We start from the raw sequence: 22,048 nt of genomic DNA, 5'->3' as shown, positions 1-22,048 counted from the left end.
TCGCACACGATGTAATGTGTAAACTACCGTTTCATAAGAGAAATACTTTTCGGGTAGCTTGCGTCGGCCGAAGTTGTCCGGTTAGATTATCTACGGTTATTGTTGGAAATAAACTATTACACGCGTTCAACGCTAGTTATGGTTTAGCGAGTTACAACACGCGATTTTTTCGTAGCTCGGATGGCAGGCACATAAGTGAGACGAGCAATCGCGGAGAGATTGTTTTATTGTTCATCTTGTTCCGTGCAGTATGAATATAAGGAGGCACACGTTGAATTTTGCACCTCGGCCCGCCCCTCGTGGCCGCGACGGCAAGGAGCTGATACAGTGCCCCACGTCGTCCTGTGATGGCATGGGTCATGTCTCGGGGAACTACGCTACCCACAGAAGGCAAGGCAGCATTGACATTGACATTGACATTGACATCGACGTTCAGATTATATACATATACCAAATGCAGTATTTAAATAAGAACATCTAAATATCTTCGTTATTTATAGTTTTATGTAGAAAATATACAAAGTTATATTATTTCAAGAGACAGATTATCTAACAGCAGAAAGAAGTTTTTTCCAAGTCACCTTTTTATGAGATCTCAAGATCATCGGTATTTTTTTAAATAGAACTTTACAATCTTTTTGCATTAATTGATTCTTCATGTTTTTCTGAATAGAACAATATTAGGGTACAACATCATAAATTATTAGTTCGCGAGATATTTTTAAAAATTATCTGATAATTCACGTAACTGTAACAAATCATATCTTTTTTGGTTAAGGTTAGAAAGAACTATTACAGGAAAAAATGAGTGATTATACTTTTTTTGGCAACTGCAATAATGCATGTGCAAGTGCAGTTGCGAAAAAAATATGATCGTGAGTATGTAGTTCACCTTCAATCTTTCATCTTTTTTACTGTTTTTTTTAACTTCAACCAAAAAATAGTTTGTTACAATTGTATTTTCAAACATTTTTCTAAAATACATCGAGAATTAATTATTTTTCGACATTATACTCTAATACTTTTTTATTCAGTATGGCATATACAGAATCAATTCATGTAAAAAATTATAGCAATTCTTTGAAACAAAAAAATGCTGACGATTTTGAGATCTTGTAAAAAAATAAGCTTAAGAAAAAATTCTTTTCATCGTCAAATGTGCACCTTAAAATAATGTAAAACTTTGTCCTGTACATTTTATCCATAAAATCATAAATAACTAAAATATTTAAATGTTGACATCGCATTTGGTATATATTTTGTATATGAAAACAGCGATGCAGCACGCACGAACGCACGCTACACACAAGTATACTACATATGTACACATCACTGAATCCTTTTACTCTAATCTAACCAATAATAGTTTTCTCGTAAAAATTCATAAATTGTTATCGATTAACAATTAAGAGTAATCAAGAAACACAGGAATTGTTCTCGCTAGATGATTCTCATCCGTTTGATCATTTATTTTCATTTTCATCTTGGATTACAAATTCCTGGCGAACGTACCATATATCTTTATACATATGTATAAAATCAAAGCGTCTACATTAATTGTCCAATTTGTTGTAAAAATCATATATATACATCAATGTATATATATGTATAGAATACTTTATATGGGGGTTTTGTACCATTGCGTGTCGGTGATTCGTAGTGGCTTCTTAGGTGTTTTTGCGTCATCGAACATACTTCTAGAAAACCCTCCTTCCTAGTTGAGCCATTTTGTATACTCGATATAACTGCTGATACTAGCTTTTACATGAGTATGATATAACCTTATGTTTTTCTCATAAGATGACTCTGTCTGTCACCCTTTCTCTTTTACTCCATTTATGTCTTTTTTACATGCGTAAATATATATTGGTTTTGTAATACAATACGTTATATCAAAGTGTGTAGATAAGTTTCGTGTTGAATGAACTTTTTCATTTCCTCCCATTTCGACCCGACCCCTACGAAAAGGGATGACAAAATCATGATGAAAAGTGCTTTCATAATTGTGCGGGAGAAGACTTGTCCATTTACGAGGCTTTCATCGGCGTAAATCTTGTTACAGTAGCGTAAGTTTTTCGGACTGGTATACTCGATCACCAAAAATCCGCCATATTGATCAACTTTCGCCAGCCTCAGGTGGGCAGCTTTGTAGCGAACTGTTGTCAATGACCATGTCAGAGCAGAACCGTGACGGAGAAAAAAGAATTGAATGACTATCGAAAATACTTTTTGCAGAGCAATTCTAATTCATGCAGAAATTTAAATAATTGGCAATTGACGAGTTTCACTGGGGTCAGGTGTGAGTGTGCTTCCTGCTCTCCCTTTCAGTGTTCTTAGAGTAAGGCTGACCTTGTGTTGACATGAACCTGAAACGCGATCGACCTTACGAGCGACACCTCATGAGTGATCCAATTGGAACACGGCGTTGCCATTTGCATGCTACTTAAATCGATCTTCGTTGATTGCCCGTTTCAAATATGCAATTAAAGATACATCAGGCTTCCGAGGACAATGTAAGACCTGCATATCCTTGTACGAATACGCATGTGATTATCGAGAAAATAAATAAAAGCACAATATATCGCTCTCAAATTTTTTTCGTTTGAACCGGATGCAAGGCAAGTCGTCCAAGTTTTACTCGCGCGAAAAGTTATCTTTTTATAATAACATAGCAAATAAGAAATCTAATTGGGTGATCTCGGTGAGGCGATTTTCCTCAGTATTACCTTTGTTTAGTACGATTTAATATGTTCCATCGGTAATGGATATCCACCAAAATGGAGCACTTGGAACTCATCGAGGTCTATCCTTTTAGATCACACAAAACCAATGATGGATCCTGCATTGAAAATTCGATGTAAGTATTCTCGCAAACCTCATGGCAACGTCGCGTGAATTGCATGCGATGTATTGCTGGAGACCTTGGATGTTCTTGAGGTGTACGTTCGTGAACAAAACCATGAAGATTACGGCGTTGCAATATGTTTATTTAGCGTTTAATAATTACGATATTATTTCAGAGAGATATGTACTTATTTCACCGAATAGAGCAGCGCGTAGTCATCATGGTAAATGCTGAACAGCTTTAATTTGACCTGGCCTATCTTAAACTTTTAGCCTCTCTGGTTGTCCGCGAGCCGATCGTTCTCAAATTCAAGCGCATTCTCAAGAGTTAAAATGCCCCACGCCAGGATGTGACGGATCTGGACACGTCACAGGAAACTATTCGTCTCACAGAAGTTTGTCTGGTTGTCCACGAGCTAATAAACCGAAAAGCAAACCTAGGGATGGACAGGATTCTGAACCATTGAGGTCAGTTGCTCGAATAATCGTTATATGCACTGTTGTCTTTTTTCTATTCATTTTTATACACCTTCCGTATATTGTAAATCGTGACCTTTAATTTAATCGATGATAGAGGTGATCTCGATGCCTGTGGCAGATTGAAATTTATTCTCTCATAAACATATACATTTTCAAATGAATTCGCTAGTAAATCTTAAAGATTCGGTTTCGTGAAATTCTGATCTTCTCCAAGTTCTGCAATTTGCTGGGTCGGTAGTAATCGCTATCTCAATTTGCGTTTTCGTCGCGTTCGCACGTTACACGTAGCTAAAGCAGGTATCTACGTGACCGCATTGCACGTACCAAGATCTGCTACGAGACCAAAAGGGGAAACCCATCCACGTACAACCACGTACTAACTCTCCCTATCCGAGTAAAGGCGAAGACGCTGACTAATAACTGGCGGTTTCCGCTCGTTTCACGCTTACTCTGTGTGGATGGATGTTGTACGGTGCTGGTAATGGTGGTCTTACCATTTTGAACTACAGATGTCCTATCCCAGGTTGCGACGGATCTGGCCATGCTACTGGCAAATTCTTGTCACATCGCAGGTAAGGCTAACGAAGATAAGCAAAGAGAACAGTAGCCCATTTCTGCCTCAGCACGATTACCTCAAATTAATATATATGGATTAATTGAAGTTACAAATCAAATTGACGAGATTTTCTTAAAGAAAATGCTTCGTATCGATGCATTGAAAATATTCACTATCGGTGATATATTCGATGTTGCATATTACAGCCAAGAAGCAAGGATAGAAACAATAAATCACATATGCATTTAATATATATCACGTAAGAACTTTATTTTCAGACATTTATTTATCCAATTAACAACTTTAACGCATTGCAGTGCATCTGGATGTCCAATTGCAAATAGAAACAAAATGCGTGTGTTGGAGTCTGGTGGAACAGTCGAACAACACAAAGCAGCAATTGCAGCGACGACAGCGATGAAATTTGAAGGTGTCAATTGTCCTACTCCCGGCTGCGATGGTATCGGTCACATAAATGGCTCTTTCTCCACGCATAGATCTCTCTCTGGTTGTCCTATAGCCGGACATGCTGTCAAGAAGCCGAAGTTCGAGGATATGTCCAGCATGTACAGCAAAGGAATCCCCGGTGAGGATTTAGCCGTTGCTTCTGCCTTTTTATGCCCAGAAAAACCTCCTGTCAAATTATTGATGGAAGAGTAAAAAATGGAGGACAAGATATACCGCGCGTGGGCAGAGTATGATATCCAGCTTATGAAATTTTTAGCTGCGAACAATTGAAGGTTTTTTTCGAGACAAATTTGACTCGGCCTTCTCGCACGCAGTTATCATAATTATAAATGAAATATGCGTTTTGATACGTAATGGAAAATGAAATTAGCGTAGAAGAGGCATTAGAAAGTGTCAAAATAACTTTGCATACTCTTTCATGCTTTCGATGATTCTCATCCAGGCGAGATTATTTTATTTAAATTATTTTGTTGGACCAAATGTGTTTGTTGTCTTATTGATTAACTAATATCATATTATCATAAATTAGGAACGACTCGTATCTGGATGAGTGAAGTATCGAAATATGTGATATTGCAAATTTTTATTTGTAAACTTGTGCGTATCAGACCTTATACTCAGTCCTGTGCTATGCCACGCTCTATTCTCCATGCAATGATGTGCTGTCATACCAACGATGGTAAACCCTTTCCTTTTCCTTTTTCGTCTTTCTGTCTCCTTACATATTTTTCGTTCACTTTTCTTTAAATTTTTTATGTACGATGTTGCATTACGTTAACTCGTTTCTCACGTCACTATGATTCAGATGTGTTTAAACCTGAATTCACTATCAAAATTTATATATAGTGACGTTAGAAAGAAGCAACTTATAATAATTCAGCCGATAAAATACCTAAACCGAAATAAATAACATTATCTTCACTCATCTGTCCTCACCTGTTTTTCGGTATTAGTCTCGCGTTATTACCTCTCCTATATAATATGCAAGAAAAAAATATAAAAACAAAGTAAGCGGTATATCATTATAATGAAAAATAATATATTCTGATTTATTCTGGGATCACGATCAGCTCCTTTCCTGTCATTGAGCTTTGAGGAGAACGTTTACTTTTGAAGGTAAGGAACTGACGTACTCGCCACATGTTTTCTATGTGTTTTCGGTGTTATATACAAAATCCACACACCAGTAATTTTACTTTTACGAGACGATGTCCGAGTGTTGGTATTAGTAATAAGAGCATATATATCTGCATTTTTATATAAAAATAAAAAAATAAAATTTATCTTGGGAAGGTCTGTATTGTAATGAAAAATTGTAAATATTGACAACCAGCACTCGGTATCTCCTATTTCTTCTACTATCTGGTATGATGGCACCTCACGCTGTCCTATGAAATATACCTCGTTATCCTAACTCATTCACTCCTGCAGCACTTCAGTCAGGTTAGTGCGTCTGTTACTTGATGTATATTACGATAGTGTGTTCGAAAGATCAAAGATTCTTATCATAGTAAATTAGGTTTATAGCAATGAAATAAGTAATCGGCGTAACAGAAACCTGCGCACCTAAGCATTACACCTATAACCATGCCGCTTAATTGGCGGCTCCAAATTGGTCCTCACAGCATATCCCACATATTCGCTACAATACCACGTTTGTAAAGTTTTAGTGCATTTCGATATTGACTTTCCTCTGAGCAAACGCCGAAGTGCTTTTATATGAATACGTAGAAAGTCTTCCACAAGAAATATATATGAGATCTTAATTGACAATGATCAAAGACTTTGAATTTTACTGTTTCCAATAGTCAGATTCTTTGTATAATCTAATTTTTAACAATTACTTAAAATATCGCATTTAGAAGCATTAAAATACTTCTAATTTATGAAATACTCGTAGATGCAAAGAAACTGCTGGAAACCGTAAAAAGTAATCGTTTTGAGGGATAGTTTGATGAACCGGTCCGTGTCTTTGCTAACTATAGGGGTGGACGCCGGTGGTCCGGCTCACGGGGGTGCGGTGGGCGCGGGTCAGGGTAACACGAGCGGTGGTGGGTCCACGAGTGCCCAGGGCGAGGACCTCTATACACTGGAGGCTGAAATCACAGAACTCCAAAGGGAGAACGCTCGAGTTGAGTCGCAAGTACTGCGCCTGCGTTCCGACATCACCGCCATGGAGAATCAATTAAAGCAGGGCGAGAAGGTTAGTGTTCGTATCCTCGGTCGATAATCTTTGTACTTTACCTTCTGTTGACAAGAAAGTTTTAACTTTATCTTAATTAAATTATCGAGAATTTCTTACATGTCACCTACATTATCATTTTCTATATTATCGATCATTAATTATACAGATATCTCATGTTTCTTTTTAGGAAACAACGGCGATAGCTACACGAAACAATAACCTGACGGAGTACTATCAGTCGTTACGCGATAACATGATAACGTTGCTGGAACACGTACGAATACCCAACGCCCCAGGTGGACCGCAAGAGAAAATGGGCCATGAGAATTTTGATAGTTATTTGACAAAACTGCAAACTCTGTGCACCGCCGACGGCTATTGTGCCGACGAAACCAATCGACCGATCTACGAAACAGTGAAAACTGCTCTACAAGATTTCACGGTCCTGCCGACACCCATCTGAGACCATCCCTAAAGTTCAACGATCGAGTACAGTGTCACTCGAACGTCTTTGATAAAGTGATTAACGATAATGCTCAATCAATTTTACCCATCTATAGGTAAAATTCGTGTACACTATAAAGAGGAACTTCGCATTATCGACCAACCTGGGAATTATCTTAAAATTAATTAAAGGATTAAAAAATTCTTTCTCTTACACATAATGATTCGAGTCAGGTAAACAAATTCGTTCAAAATCGTTCGAGAATATTTGAAAAAATAATAAACAATTTCATTAAACATCTCGATCGTATTCAATGAAACATGTCAGGTGTCAAAACAAATTGATTATAAAGACTAAGGATGTCTAATTTCGCATACAGCGATATCTTTTGTACATACGAAAATTAGTGTCGCGTAATTCTTAAAATCATCGATGATAATTACTTTAGCACTTTGTAAATACACGAAAGAAAAAACATTTATATTATTCAATATGTTGTGGTTACCTCTTTAAGGCATGTAAAAAAGGGACTAGCTTAGATGTATATCAGATCTCATTAATATTACTATTGTATAACTGTTATTACATAATTAATTAGCATTAAAATTATCACAGGAGCCAATATATACAAGATGCCGCTAACGCTGCTTCAGATAAGTCAAAGACTACTTATAAATGATTATTATTGGCGACTAACTTATTGCTAATTAATATTATTAATATTATAGTCATCGTTATTACCACCAAAAACATTTCTAGTGCTACTCCAATCGTCATTATTGCAACTACTACTCTTGCTACTGTCGATAGTATATCACTACGAATATACCAAAAAATACATTTATAATGTCTACGACTTTACGAGAGGAGGAATTGCAAAAGAGAAAATTCATGTCCATATGCTGTACATAATTACAGAGTAATACGGTTATTATAAGGACGTTCTTCAAGAATCGCTAAAGCGAGAAAGATACGAACAACGACAAGTTGAGAAAAATGCGAGATCTGTTATGGTCCATACGTAGCCAACGTGATTAGACGGATGTCAATCTTAAACAAGGTGTATTATCGAATTTATAAAATATATGAGCGATTCAAAAATACACAAGGTTCTAAAAACGCCGATTGGCCATCGATTGCATTAGATTAAAATGTGATTTGATCCAACTAGATCGTTCATACGTGCAATAATTTTAGGATGCATCGCATTCGAATTTTCTCCATAAAAATCAACTGTGTACCATCGCGGTGATATACATATATATTGGCATAGATTGTTAATGTTCAGTTAATTTGTTCACGTTCTTCTTTGTTATTATACATTCATGTTCGTTTTATTGCTAAAAACGCAAAGAGCATCTGTAAATATTGAGAATTCACGAGCAACGGTAGGTGACAAAATCTTCGATCCCTCCTTTGACATCAGCTACAAACATAAAAAGTTTCAAAGTTCGAATTCTTAACTATTTGTCGATAGTATATCGAAGATACGAATAGACATCGGAAGAATATATTTAAACTAAAGGATATTTAAAAAGAGGATAAGAATAAATGAAAATAGATATGTGAGCAAAAATTTGTTGGTTTTTCGTTATCGTTAATATTATAATTTTATCATCATAGTCGACCTGCTTTTAGCTCACCGTAAAAAGAAATGGAAAAGCATAAAAATAAATAATTAGAAAAAAATCCTCCTATGAAAAATGTTACCTACTGTTACCTCTCGTCTTTGCGTTGTCAGAATATAACGATTTTATGATTGTATCTATAATAATTATTATTATTATTAACTCTTTGTCATTGTCATTAAGATTATCATCTCATTATTACTGTCGTTACGTTCTCTTCATTATTACGATTACTATTGTTGCCGTTGATGAAGTTCTACTGATATATTAATTCAATAACATGCTTTAAGTAAGTATAAATGTTACTCCGATTGAATAAAGGGTATTTATCGATGAATTATCTGCGTATGCATTCACGATTCTATTTTGGAAATAGCGAGCGATACTTATTCGTTATAAACTACATGAATATAGGTTGATTGTACTTTCTATTATTAAATACCAAAATGTTCTTGATGGTAACAATTAATATAAATCAGGATGCGATGCAAATAAGGGTAATCGAAATACCAACAACCATATATATAAAAGTTTACTCTTTTTATTTATATTTCCGTTATAAAAAAAGGCTTTATCTTACAGAGATGATGAAGTGATACTCAACACACGTGATGTTTTTACAACTGTCACAAATAATAAGCGTGCGAATAATTTTTACTTATCTGCTTCCAATAATGGGATCAAAAAAATCTAAAATCGCATAAAAGATCTTAAAAAACGTTTCATCATTCAAACGAATAGGAACATTATTACTAGATTTATGAATCGTCTTCTTAACGCAAAACTAAAAAGTCAAATTTTAAGTTTCACTACCATAGACAAATATACAATATTTGAAAGTATATAAAACCGAGTGTGTTGTGAATGTGATCAGTATCAAAAAGTTTATAAAATTATTCGCGCTGCAGTCTATTAATTCTTTTCAATTAAAATAATGAATATAAGCAGCATCGTTAATCAACGTTCTTCATTCTTAGGAACAAAGCAACATGGATCTTCGAACGAAATGAAATAATTTATAATTACTGGTCTCACACACATATGCATAAATTTCGAGTTAAGAGAGACGACCATGACGTTTCATTTCCTGCAATGTACATTGCACATTTATGATAATATATATATATATATATATATATATATATATATATATATATATATATATATATATATTAATACTTAACTATATACAACGATATAACTAGAAACAAATTCCGACATACTAATTTCATAGAATCATTCGTAGATATTCAGGCGTAATTCATAATTATCACAAATTGGCAGTTGTATTGTGAACAAATAGTTAGAATTTCTCCAGTCGTATAATCTCCATTGTTTATTTAAATCACTCTTTAAAAGAAAAGAAAAAAAATTCGAATTTGGGTTCTCTCACATTCATAGTGACAGATCGCATGATCGACGACGCATCAAGAGTAAGTCATACATTTGTAGGTACATCAGTCCGCAAAGATCAAACTCTGCATTTTGTTTCCATTATCTCATTTTGTCTCTTCTCGACAGGATCATAATTTTAATTTATTTTCATGCGAATCGCTGATCTCTTTCGAAAGATCACTTTCGTGGTAGTTTTCGCAGAAATTGACACTTACGTACAACGTGTCTTCTTCATTCACATAATGAAGAATTTTAAAAGACTCTTGTTGTACTTCTTCTTGGTAGTCTCTTTTTCTAAGCTGCAGCGTGCCGCAGACCTTGTTTTTCGTAATCACCATAGATTGCCCCAAACCTTTCACCTGTAATAAACAAACAATGTTGATGATACAAGATAAAAAACATACTTGTAGACCAAACCTGAGAAACGAATCGACGAATGCAACAATTACAAATGTCTCAATTTTATATTTAGTAAAAGATCTTTGATAAATGAGTCCTAATTTCAGTTTCAACTTACAACAAAAGTGATATTTAAAAAAAATTACCTCGCGTATGGTGGTGGCGGTGTTCGCACTGTTTCACCGGGAACCAGTTCAACGGTTCCCGGTATCGTATTTTCTGTTGATAAGGCTGTCGTACTACTCGTGCTTAGCCTAATTAAATGACCAGGATTCAATTTGATTGCATCATCATAACTAGGTGGCGCATCGGTTACAGCCTCGTAGTCCGGTGGCTTTTGTCTCGCACCACTGGATGGTTCGTCGATCGAGATCACGTGGATCGGATCGTCAATCTGTAAAAACGAATAAATTCCATCAATACCATCAATAAAACAAATCTCTGATCTAACAGAATTTATTGAACTTTTTTCTTTCTCTCGTTTTTTTCTATTTAAACGCAATCACGTGTATATAAGAAGATAATATAAATTTTTTATAGATAGAATTTTCAAGACTAAGAACGTTCGACTATTGAATTCAAAAAAAAAAAAAAAAACAGCTAGTATGATTCAGTGCACGACATATAACTACCAATGATACTTGACGATTTTCTCTTACTCAATAGCGTAAGGATATTCACCCGGAAGTATCCGCCGCTTTATATTTGTCCGTAGGTCGTCTATAGATATCTATCTACGTACCTGAGTTAAGTATTCTTTATAAACTTTATAGCCGCCTGAATATAAGCCGCGAAAGGGCGGACAAGATATGTATAGGGTGACGCATGAGACACAAACGACCAGAATAGACCGGTTATTTGCAGCTATAATGAAAGCTTCGGAGAAAATTGCATAATCGCTTTTAAGTGGAAATACAGGGTGAACGACTTAAATCTCGCGATGCGCCAACTATGATTACAAATTTTTCACTTTTCCAAATCTTTCGTTTTTTTCTCTCCAAATAATGAGTTAGAATATGAATCGCTAGAATGTACAAAAAAAGGTATTGTATATAATCTTTCTTCTTTTGTTTATCATCCGCAAATAAAATTTATATCAGTTTTATTGCACAGGGAACAGAAAGGTAGACAAGCATATCTATAAGAACGACGAACGATAAAAATATCGCTTTATAGATATATACTTCCGGGTGAATATCCCTAAAGTAGTAACCGTTCCTAACGACGGTTCTAGTAGACGACCTCCTTTCGTTGTCTACGTCGACTATCTCATAGTTAGATTCTTCCTGTTTTTTCCTTCTCTTGTATTAAGAGTTCGCGATGAACGTAAAATAGAAATCGTAGAACGTTTAGAAAGGGAAAAACCTGAAATGAGTTGCACTTTACGTGAAACTTTTGTCTTTTAGATTATATTCAATAAAAAAGTCGTGTAATTTTTCCTTCTACTTTTTTTCTATTTTACCTTGGATTACGAGATAGGATATTATAAATGACGAAGACTATCGTTAAACAAAAATCAACAGAGTTGTATTTATAAAGAACCAAAGATAGGATTTTCCCAATTACTTGTAAAAAAAGGAGTTAGATAAAATCAGCCGACTGATAACTTTGAGTCTTGTCATCGCAGTGAAAGATTATATATCGTTTAAGATTCGAATTAATGTTTCTTTTCTTATCGTGAAAAGTTTTTTTACATAAACATACAAGCATCGGAAAGAATCGAAAAATGATTTTAAAAGTAGTTCTTGAATTTCTACTTGCAGCAAGCAGAAATAAATACAAAGTAGCAAATTTATTTCTTTTAATTTCTTACGATAATCTACACAAATTATTTCTCTTAACTTCTTAGAATAATTTGCTCCTTGCGTCTCAATAATGAGAGAATGACCTGAATTGATCTTAAGATTTTTCAATCTTCAAAAGCGTTCGAGCATGTCGAACAAGACGATACAACATGAAATACCATCGATGACTCATTTTAACTAGACGAGTTGCTACTCGTCTTATCTATCACTTACCTACCATTCCACGAGAATAAATTTTCTATCGTTAAAATCTGACTCAAGAGGAAATATATAACGTCCATTTCTACGTAGATCGATATCTTTTACTGATTATCGAAAGAAGCTATAATAGAACATTATTCTTCTTCTCAAATACTAACTGATATTCGCGACATTCAGGAGACACGAAATGGATTACACAAATTATTTATCTTAATAGTAGAACGAGTATTAAATCGTTAGTTTTGCGCACATAATAATAATAAATTACCTGGGCCGTAATCGGATGATTCGCGTGTTGCGCGTGCGTAGTAGTCCGAGTTGGCGGCGCATGTAACCAGCAACACATCGCTGCACAAATCAAAAGTGCCCCTGCTACTATGCAAGCGACTCCAACATATCGAACTGGTTCAACATAATTTTCCGCGAGTCCTAGCCAATTGATCAGAGCTCCGACGCATAAAAGGACCATACCGTATCTGTACGGTCGTTGAGAACGTCGTGAATCCTCCAAAGACATCACTAAAACAGAAAAAAAAGATATTTAGTTAATTATGTTGTCTTCTTAATAATAGAAGCTTGAAATTAAAAAGTTCGATAAGAGAATGATTACTATTATTATTAGTTTATATATATATATATATATATATATATATATAACTTTTATAGCGTATAATTTGCAATAAAATGATAAACCTATTATTAACGATGACTCGTACAACTTGATAGACATATGAAATAATTCAAGCGACATAATACAATGGCAGATAGAACTTGAATAATACGTAGTATATGAAGGGCACGCAATGCTTTTATGGTATGAAAGTCTATATATAGTTGTCGATTAATACAAAGTAGGCTGAACACGAACTAATATGCCGTTCAATGTAGAGTCAATGCAGGTCGTCTTGTCGTTATTAAAGTCACAATCGATATTAATCGTTTCCTATTTTATCAGCCTTCGGTTTGATAAGTAATCAAATTTTCACTACTGGTAATCGTGCATATTTCACGATGAAAAATTAGACTCATACACTGACAGGTTTATGATAGATGGAATTATTATTTGTGTTAGTAAATGCTTTTTATAAAAGTTCTAAATTAAATGTAAATACCCAAGAATCTTTTAATATGCTATTATATAAAAAAAATTCACGAATGTTTAACGAATATATACGAAGATCCATATTACTCATATAAATAGAAACAAATCATACCATTAATGATATCCATGACTCAGTATATCCAAAACCACTAGATCACTGTATTGCTCGGTTCTTTACGGATCGCGAAGTGAAGTGACGCACGCGCAACCATGTGTGTATATATAAGATAATATAATTGAAACAAAATAAGCATTACGCTATTTTACGAATAAGGTAGAGTCGCGATTCTCTCACACGGTACAGAAATCATAAAGATAAGGCGTATTTTCAAATCTTTATCAAGTTCCACGAGAACGAGTTTGAACGAGTAAAATCCCCAAGTCGGCACGTGTTCATCTGTCATAAAACTATTCTTCTTACACGTTTGCAGAATGACTGGCGAAATGATAGCGAGAGCAAAAATAATGCAGTTGCTTTCGAAATCGCAACGCGAAAGAGGAGAGTCGAGCATATAATACTTGAAGAAAATCAATTAGTATTTTTGCGATTGCAGAAAACGAAAAGACAGAGAACGCGCGAGACTGATGACATGTATGCCATTTCAACGAGATACGAGATTCAACACGTGTCACGTAACTAATCCTCAAACGCTCCAGCTTGGTAAATGGAAAACATATTTTTTCAATTAATAATTGCAAAAAGCCATACGTCTTATTTACGCTTTATCGTTATTTTTTCTTTTTAATATTCGATAGATCTTTTCTAAGAGCATGCACATTTCATGGCAAATAGTGTTCAAGGTGAAAACGAGTAGATATGATATCAGGCTTTTTATTTAATCAATGCGTACGTATGCATGTGCGAATACTCTTCCAATTGTTTTATTTAACGTATTCAAATATTCCTAATGAGTTAGTCGATGTATTTGATAATAAATTGACTTGAATATTATGATTTGTTTCCTTTTACATTCTTTTATAAAATTTCAAAAAAATATCAATCTAACGAAATCACGGAAAGACTTTAATCATTGACAAAAGGTCGTCGTAGTTTATTACGTAAGAGTTCCATGAGTGTCGAGCAAGTTCCGCGCTCGAGATATTACTGATATCCGTGTGTATCAGTGAAAACGTGCTCTTATCGTTAGTGGTAAAGCGAGTCGTCTCAGATGGACATTATTTCTCTCATCTCTTTGATCCGTTATTTCAATCGAGGTAGCTCAAACCGGTCAATGATCCTCCTTGGTATGAACGGAATAGTTAATTGACTAACGCAGGTATTCGAGTGAATAAACGAAAGATTATATTTTCTCGTCAATTTAATTCTTGTTCTCTACCGAACGTCATCATTAGAGATCTTCAATATGATATCAAGAGATAATTGATAATATTGAGAATCTTTAAATTGCATTTCTTTTTGTTTATTCAGCATTTATTCGCTATTAAAATACAATTTACAATTTCTTTAATTTACAGATAACTGGTATATTTGATGACTCGTTTAAATTGTAAATAATGGCATGACTTGAAAAAAGAAGGAAGTTGCTTTACATTCGAATGGTTGGCAGGGCTATAGCAGTTTGCACTTTTACCACTTCGTTTCTTGTTATTTATTTCAAAATTCTTTTCTCAGATATCTTAGTTTGATTAGATTCTTCCGAGATGCTATGTCAATATGGTTTGCGTAAAAAAATTGTAAAGTAATATACTTTAAGAAAACTGCAGTTTCCTGGATCATATACGTACTTACATGCGTAAGGTATAAATAAAATTTCCTCGTATATATTAAAGCATCGAACAGAGAAAAAATTAGAAATTGTCACGTCGTAACATTTGTATTCTTATTTTTGATTTTAGATGTTTCGACTTTCGATTTGCACTAATACTTATTTGGACACTTATGTAACTTTTTTATGATTATTCATAAAAAATTTCATTAGTATTTTGTTTGTTATTATTTCAAAAAAGCAGGATTCTTCTATTCATGTTGAACCTTATGATCATATAAGAAATCTTCGAAGTCCGGTTATTTTCTACGCTTCTATACCATTCTATACCGTTATAGAAATAGCTCACGCATTCATGACGTTAATGTAAACTAATGGTCACCACCTCGACATATATAGCTGTAACGCTTTATCAGTAAAATAATCCGATTTGCTCATACAACATCCTAAATATGCTACGTATGTTAGCGAATTACCTTAAATATCATGATCATTTAGAAATTGTTCACTAAGATAACTAAAATGGGAAATATATAAGTAATAATTAAATTGTTTATAAATGATAAAACAATAGAAAGTATTTATTCAGGAGTATAATATGAATATATAGTAAATAATTGAAGATTAAATTAAATTAAATTTGATTATAAATTATATATTATAAATTATTATAAATTAAATAAAATTAAATTTTACAGTTCTACTACATTTTGACTAACTTTGACAATAATATATACGTTGTAAGATTCTTAAATCTTAAAATAATCAATAATGGTTAAAAAAAGATCATTTATAGCCTTGTTTATCACATATATGTCCATATTTTGTATTTAATAATAATTTCAAAATCGTTAGTCCCAACAGGAATAAATTTTCTTATGAACTCGTATGACGACGGATTCTGTGTACTGGTCCAGTTGATGGTTCGAGGGAGAGTGTTACAACTTAACTCGGAACTCGCTCAAGCCTTGGGTTACCACGAATGTTTATGTTTCAAATTTCGCAGCAATAAGCATTCGTTGGAACCTAACAGCAAGCGTTTCAAAGTACTTTGGGTAAAATAAAATATTAATTTGCTTTAATATTTACAGGGATAGTTAAAATGATATAAGGAATATGTACGAAATTTCCAGTGTAATTTAGTGAATTGGTATTATTAGAAAACAAACAGTTTAACGAACACATCGTACAAAAACCACATATTTCCATTTATATTTGTAAAAAGCTAAAATAAACGCAAATTCCCCTTATCATTGTTATATAATCGTCAAATTATTGATCGACATATTTTCCTGATTAATATGTTGATAAAAAAAATTTATCGCTTAATAACAATGTATATTTATAACAGCTTGTCGAAATTAGATGTAATGAGTATTTCTTTCATGAAATCAAAGAAAAAAGAACAAAAATATACTCATACTTCGCTCAAGATATTCAATTAGTTTCAATTAAAAAACTTACGAGACGTTCCACTCGATGTTTCATATTCTTAAGAAGATCCGTTCGTTCACATTACGACTCACGTGTCGAACGATAGAAACGTGACATCGTGAGAAGCGAGAGCGCTTAGACTCGTACGCAAATAGCTTTTACGGAAATAGAAAAGTAATTTTCAAAATGGTATGATCTGATGGTACGATTAATTTTCATAAATCGAACAACGTTATTTCATATTATCCGTGTATCTACGTCTCTTCATCTCTCTTGAGATATAATAATTAGACGTTTATAAATACTAAACGACAAATGAGAAAGGAGATCGATCAACTTACTTGGAAACTCCTAATTACAAATTAGATTAGTAAATGATTTGATAATGATTTTCTCGAAAAATCAATCAATTTTCTATTTACTGTAACACTCTTTTAATTTTAAATTAAGCATCCGATTATGTTAAATTGCTGATCGTGTTATATACTCGTTAGACATTGACGTGTAAGGAAAACTGAAAAATGCTTACGCTTTATAGCTTACAACAGTAGAGTTATAGTTAATATTCGACCACTGTAGTACCTACAAAGATTCGATCGTGTCATACTTATGCTATTTTTGTTTCTTTCTTTCTTCCTTTTCCTTTACCTTCTTTGTTTTATATTTTATTGAGCGACCGACGATAGTCACATGACTCTATGCCGGGTATTATCACTATATTTATAATATAGACGTGCGTGTCTTTTATACGTCGAATCGTTCGTCGATTTCCCTGGTAGTATTTTTCAAACGAGAACTCTCATACTCATTGCATGAACGACAACAGTGCAAGTGTTACACGGTTACTGTACGCGTGACACACTGCCAACCTTCACCTCCTTTCGCACCTTAACGTCAAAGAGCAGCTGCCAGCGATGTAAGAAAAGCAAAGAACCTTAGAAACTTTATATGCGAAGAAGAGCTGTAACTTCGATCATTTCATTTAAAAAACATATGGCGAACTCAAAAGATAAATCGTGAATTTTTTAAACATATTGAATTAAATCACATAATCATCAAAAATAATTTCTACATAGTTCTTATTTTATTTTACACATATCTCTTTTATAATATACTTTTCATTCCTTATTTTGCATAACAGACAAAAGAAATAGAGAGAATAATATAAGACGTAAAGCGATACATTGAAATCTCAGAATATCATATGCTTAAACAAATCCACTGTGCGTGCGAAGATAATTGCACTACATTGCCATGCAATGAATTCGGCGTGCACGCTAATAACATAAAGCAACGTGCACAATGTTCCATTCGTATACTTTCAAGTTTATCGATCTAACTCTTTTTTCCTTGAAAAAGAAAAAAAAAGAGAGAAACGTGTAAATATCTAATGATCGTTGAAATTGTTAAAGATGTATGCTATTGATATCATGAAGGATTATCGCATTCTAAGTTATGAATACATGTAGTTATAGTTGTGTGTGTAAAAGAGCGAACAACGCTCGTTTATTTCTCTTTCTTTTTTTTTCTGTTTCCAAGTTTCGATTTTTTGATCGATTTTATAATTCATCGATAAGATTTTATCGACACGATAAAATTTTCTAATTTTTCTTTCAATTCTACCATAGATTTAAAAGTTTAGATCTGTGCTCATAGTCAAACCGTAACGAAACTTTAAGAAAACCACGACGTTTCAAAGAAAACAACATCGTTTTCATATTAACCTCTTAACCCTTGGCATAATATTGCTGTACAGCCAACGATAAAACTCTGACATTGTAAGATTCATGTATTACGTTGCATTATCTATCTATTACTTACGCTACCATTTGCGTTAATTACATTCTTCTTAAGATCTAATACCAGATTACTTTTTTTAGATATCCCTATATAAGAAAAGACCATATTTCCTTCTACTATAAAAAATAAAATAGAATTTTATTTATCGCAAACTCAATGAATGAAGAAAGGAGAATAATTTTAATTTACGTTCAAATGGAATCGTTTATCTAAAGACCACCAGTGTTTTAATTAGAATCTAGTATGTGAAGAAAGATTGAGAACACTGTTAAGTATTTATCTTTGTTAACGAAAAGATCTAAGCGATTTCGAAAGTGGGGATAGTTATCTTGATAAGTCTAAAAGTAGTAACTCGTCATGTCGGACACCGCCTTAATTTATACATCATTATCAGTGTCGACCTTCGGAGGATCAAAGTTAAAGTGAGAAGAATACAATGTAATATATCAAATACGCTATTCCTGACACGATATGGCCGTCATGGAAACATAAAAATAATCGTCAGCTTTTCCTACTCGATTTCACAACTTGCAAAACACGTTCGGTGTCTTAATGATGATCAAAGTAAAAATTTATAGAAAAGTTTAGAGTACAGATTGAATATCGTATATCGAAAAATATCTACCATTCGCAAGGTTCTTAAAACTTCCGCAAACGTAATCTCATCGACTCTTTTATCACGAGAACAGATAATAAGTAACTTCGTTGAAGTTTCTATCAAGCATATTATTGCGATGTATTTAGAAGAACAAAAAAGCGAAAGTGATCATGCATTTACTTTATTCTATTTATTTTTATATTTTTTTCTTCCTATTTTATTTTTTCAGTGAGTGAATACATAAGCAAGTAACTATTGAAAAATGATAAAATCGAACTATCCCCGTGCAAACTATTTGTATCAATTACATACAATAATTATATTATGTAATTAATACGAATGAGTCGTAAGCAGCACCTTTTTTTATACATATTCGTTTCTTCCATGTTCTACCCTTCTCTCTCTCTCTCTCTCTCTCTCTCTCTCTCTCTCTGTTTCTGTCTTTTTTCTCTCTAAACAATATGACAACAATAGAACCTCTTTTTCACATTTTTAATTCACTCTCACGAAATATTCCTATAGTGTTAAGTTATTTATCTCACTAGTGACCTACATGACATGATACCGCTATCGCATGCCTCGTTCACGCAAGAATTACGAAATAGTGAATAGCCTTTTACGTCGGTGTTACTAAGTATAGGATAATCCTGTTAAATTTACCAAACTCACTCTTAAAATCGGCATTGTCTCTTTATCATGGTACTGTGACAGAAAATATACGTAAGTTACTTTTTCGAAATTATTTAACTGTAATAAGAGCAGCTTATTTCTCTTTCTCTTTCTTTTTTTGTAAAAATCCAACTGTTGAAAAGTGCTTATTAGTAGGTATACTACTTATTAGTAATGCTTATTAATAGGTATTGGAAGTAGGCAACTTTCCGTTTTTTGATTTTAATAATAGTAATGACTTGTTAATGAATTGGTGACTCACGGACTAACTCTTCGAAAGAGTTAGTCCATGACTCGTATGCTTTCTAGAAAAACATCTTCCGAAGAATATAATTTCTAATTTAGAAAATTTTTGTAGTATGATTAAAATTCACGATTGTTACAGTAATAAAATGATAATCGTTAGAATGTGATCAATAAATATCCGCGGACTTTAACGAACTATCTTCATTTATTTATCTTATAGCATAACCATCAAAACATCTAATATACGTCTGAATTTATGTATACGAATCGTGAATAAATTAAATGTAGGAACGACGTGACAAATGATAACTTCTATATGTGTTTATCAACACGATTGTTGATCACTCATAATTGTCTTATAGGAGGATACATTTGAAAGTTAACTGTAAAACTTTTCTGATTCGTATAACGAATATTAAATAATCAATGAATTTAAAAGAAAGGCATAACGCTTCTCATAAAAAGACCATCGATGATTCAGATCGAAGAAGATAAACGACAGAAATATGTTATGCCGTTACGTCAATACCATAAGTCCAGCACCGGTAATCTGTATGGGTATTCCTAGCGATGACTTGTAAATTGAACAGCAAAATCATCGACAAGAAAATGTATGAAGAAAATAATAAGATTTTCCTATCGTTTGTTTTTCCTTCAAACGCTTTTCTGCTAAAGCAATTAATTGAAGTACATATTTATCGTTTTCTTACATCGACGAAGTTCAGGAAACATCGGCAAAGGAGAGAAAAAATAAAAGAGTATATAACTATGTTGTGTAGAGAGGCGAAATATTTTCCCAGCACGTGTCGATACACGAAAAGGTCATAATTTACATAGATTCAAATGTAATGTATGAGAAAATCCGAAGTTTAAGTTTTCGATTAATCATTACTTTCAATTTTTACCATGTGAGTTTGCCGAGTTTAAAAATATCTTACGAGGAAACTTTTAATTTTTCACAATTTACATTACCTTCAATATATAATTTTCTATTTATTTTGTATTACTTGTAAATCGAATATCCTTTCTAATTTTTCTAAAAAAAAAAATAGAAGTTTTTGCAATTAAAAGGAAAATTTAATTATAACAAATCTAAAATTATAGAAGAATTAGATATTAAAAATATAACTTCATTAAATTCTCTGTAATTACCTTATAAGGAAAAAATAAGGTAACGATAAGTGATCCAAAGTCAGCCTGATAATTTTTTAATATTGCATATAATGAACGCTCGGATATGATAAATTTCGTGATCGACGAGCGATAGATCTGTATCTTGTTTCGAAAGTAGGCGGTACGAAGTAAATTTCCGTTAAAATACGTGCAAGAGGCCCCTAACCGAGAGTTAAAGACGACAGGACGACCTCATTGTAATTGACTTCACTCGAGTTCTTCACCTTTTCGCATTTGTCAGAATAAATAGCAATAAAAAAGAATCAAAGAATCGTCGTAAATTTGGCGTAAAGGTTAAGCCGAATCGTCGTCAGGGTCATATCAGGTAAAAGGAGAAAAGAGAAAGAGAACAAAGTAAAAAAGAAAAGAGATAAATTAAGTAAATATTTTATTATGTCTATAGCAATGTTGGCCGAATGCAAATAAAAGTATATTAAACATATAAGAAAGAGAGAGAGAGAAAGAGAGAGAGAGAGAGAGAGAAAGAGAGAGAGAGAAAATGGGAAAGTAAGGAAAGACAAGGAGAAAAAACTAAAATGTCGTTCATGGTTACCTGGACTGAAAATAACGTTTGGTCGTGGCAGTATGATGATGAAAGAAGAAATTGTAGAAATAACTTTATACACTGTATACACTGTTTAATTATTTCTTTATAAAACACTGAATCTGCTACTTTATTATCTTAATCGATTCTTGTTCCTCTTCTGTACATTGATAATAAAGAGAAATCCGAAAACATGAAAACGCGGAATAAAGACGCGCTTAGTAAGTAATAAAAAGGAAAAGGCTCCTTTCTATTGCAAGAACGCATCAAAAGAGCACAGCTCCCATGTTGAGGACTCGGCGCAAACTGAAGCCGTACTTGTTCGCGCTCACTGTCCGACCTATGCTTC

The 22,048-nt window shown here is 33.4% G+C and overlaps 2 protein-coding genes and 1 long non-coding RNA gene across 24 annotated transcripts in view; 2 read left to right on the top strand and 1 right to left on the bottom strand.

Annotated features, from left to right (window-relative positions):
• The window catches only part of LOC124422302 (mucin-5AC-like), a 244,176-nt gene extending 234,207 nt beyond the window's left edge, over positions 1-9,969 (top strand). For 18 of the 21 annotated variants that reach the window (XM_046958577.1, XM_046958576.1, XM_046958575.1 and 15 more), the window contains 6 exons: positions 250-390; positions 3,118-3,312; positions 3,834-3,896; positions 4,198-4,466; positions 6,334-6,551; positions 6,721-9,969. In XM_046958577.1, the coding sequence (XP_046814533.1) occupies positions 250-390; positions 3,118-3,312; positions 3,834-3,896; positions 4,198-4,466; positions 6,334-6,551; positions 6,721-6,996 (1,162 nt within the window). In that variant the 3' untranslated portion in view covers positions 6,997-9,969. Of the gene's footprint in view, positions 1-249; positions 391-3,117; positions 3,313-3,833; positions 3,897-4,197; positions 4,467-5,418; positions 5,465-6,333; positions 6,553-6,720 lie in introns of those variants that run through there. The other 3 variants (XM_046958584.1, XM_046958579.1, XM_046958566.1) reach the window with 3 other exon arrangements.
• LOC124422303 lies at positions 9,128-22,048 on the bottom strand. 2 transcript variants are annotated; one of them, XM_046958587.1, is made up of 4 exons: positions 21,709-22,048; positions 12,675-12,925; positions 10,547-10,794; positions 9,128-10,360 (listed from the first exon to the last, which is right to left on the bottom strand). In XM_046958587.1, the coding sequence occupies exons 2-4, from the start codon at positions 12,921-12,923 to the stop codon at positions 10,357-10,359; spliced, it is 501 nt and encodes a 166-aa protein (XP_046814543.1). In that variant the 5' UTR covers positions 12,924-12,925; positions 21,709-22,048; the 3' UTR covers positions 9,128-10,356. The 2 variants fall into 2 exon arrangements, with proteins under 2 accessions (XP_046814543.1, XP_046814542.1); XM_046958586.1 differs by lacking the exon at positions 21,709-22,048 and adding an exon at positions 13,621-13,722.
• Positions 13,853-15,806, top strand: LOC124422304. The gene is made up of 3 exons (XR_006941825.1): positions 13,853-14,169; positions 14,265-14,785; positions 14,985-15,806. It is a non-coding gene; the product is annotated as an uncharacterized LOC124422304 (long non-coding RNA).

This window comes from Vespa crabro, chromosome 2 (assembly GCF_910589235.1).
Source record: "Vespa crabro chromosome 2, iyVesCrab1.2, whole genome shotgun sequence".
NCBI classification, from domain to species: Eukaryota; Metazoa; Arthropoda; class Insecta; order Hymenoptera; family Vespidae; genus Vespa; species Vespa crabro.
The sequence above is the reverse complement of the archived record's forward strand: the minus strand, read 5'-3'. Positions and strand labels throughout refer to the sequence as shown.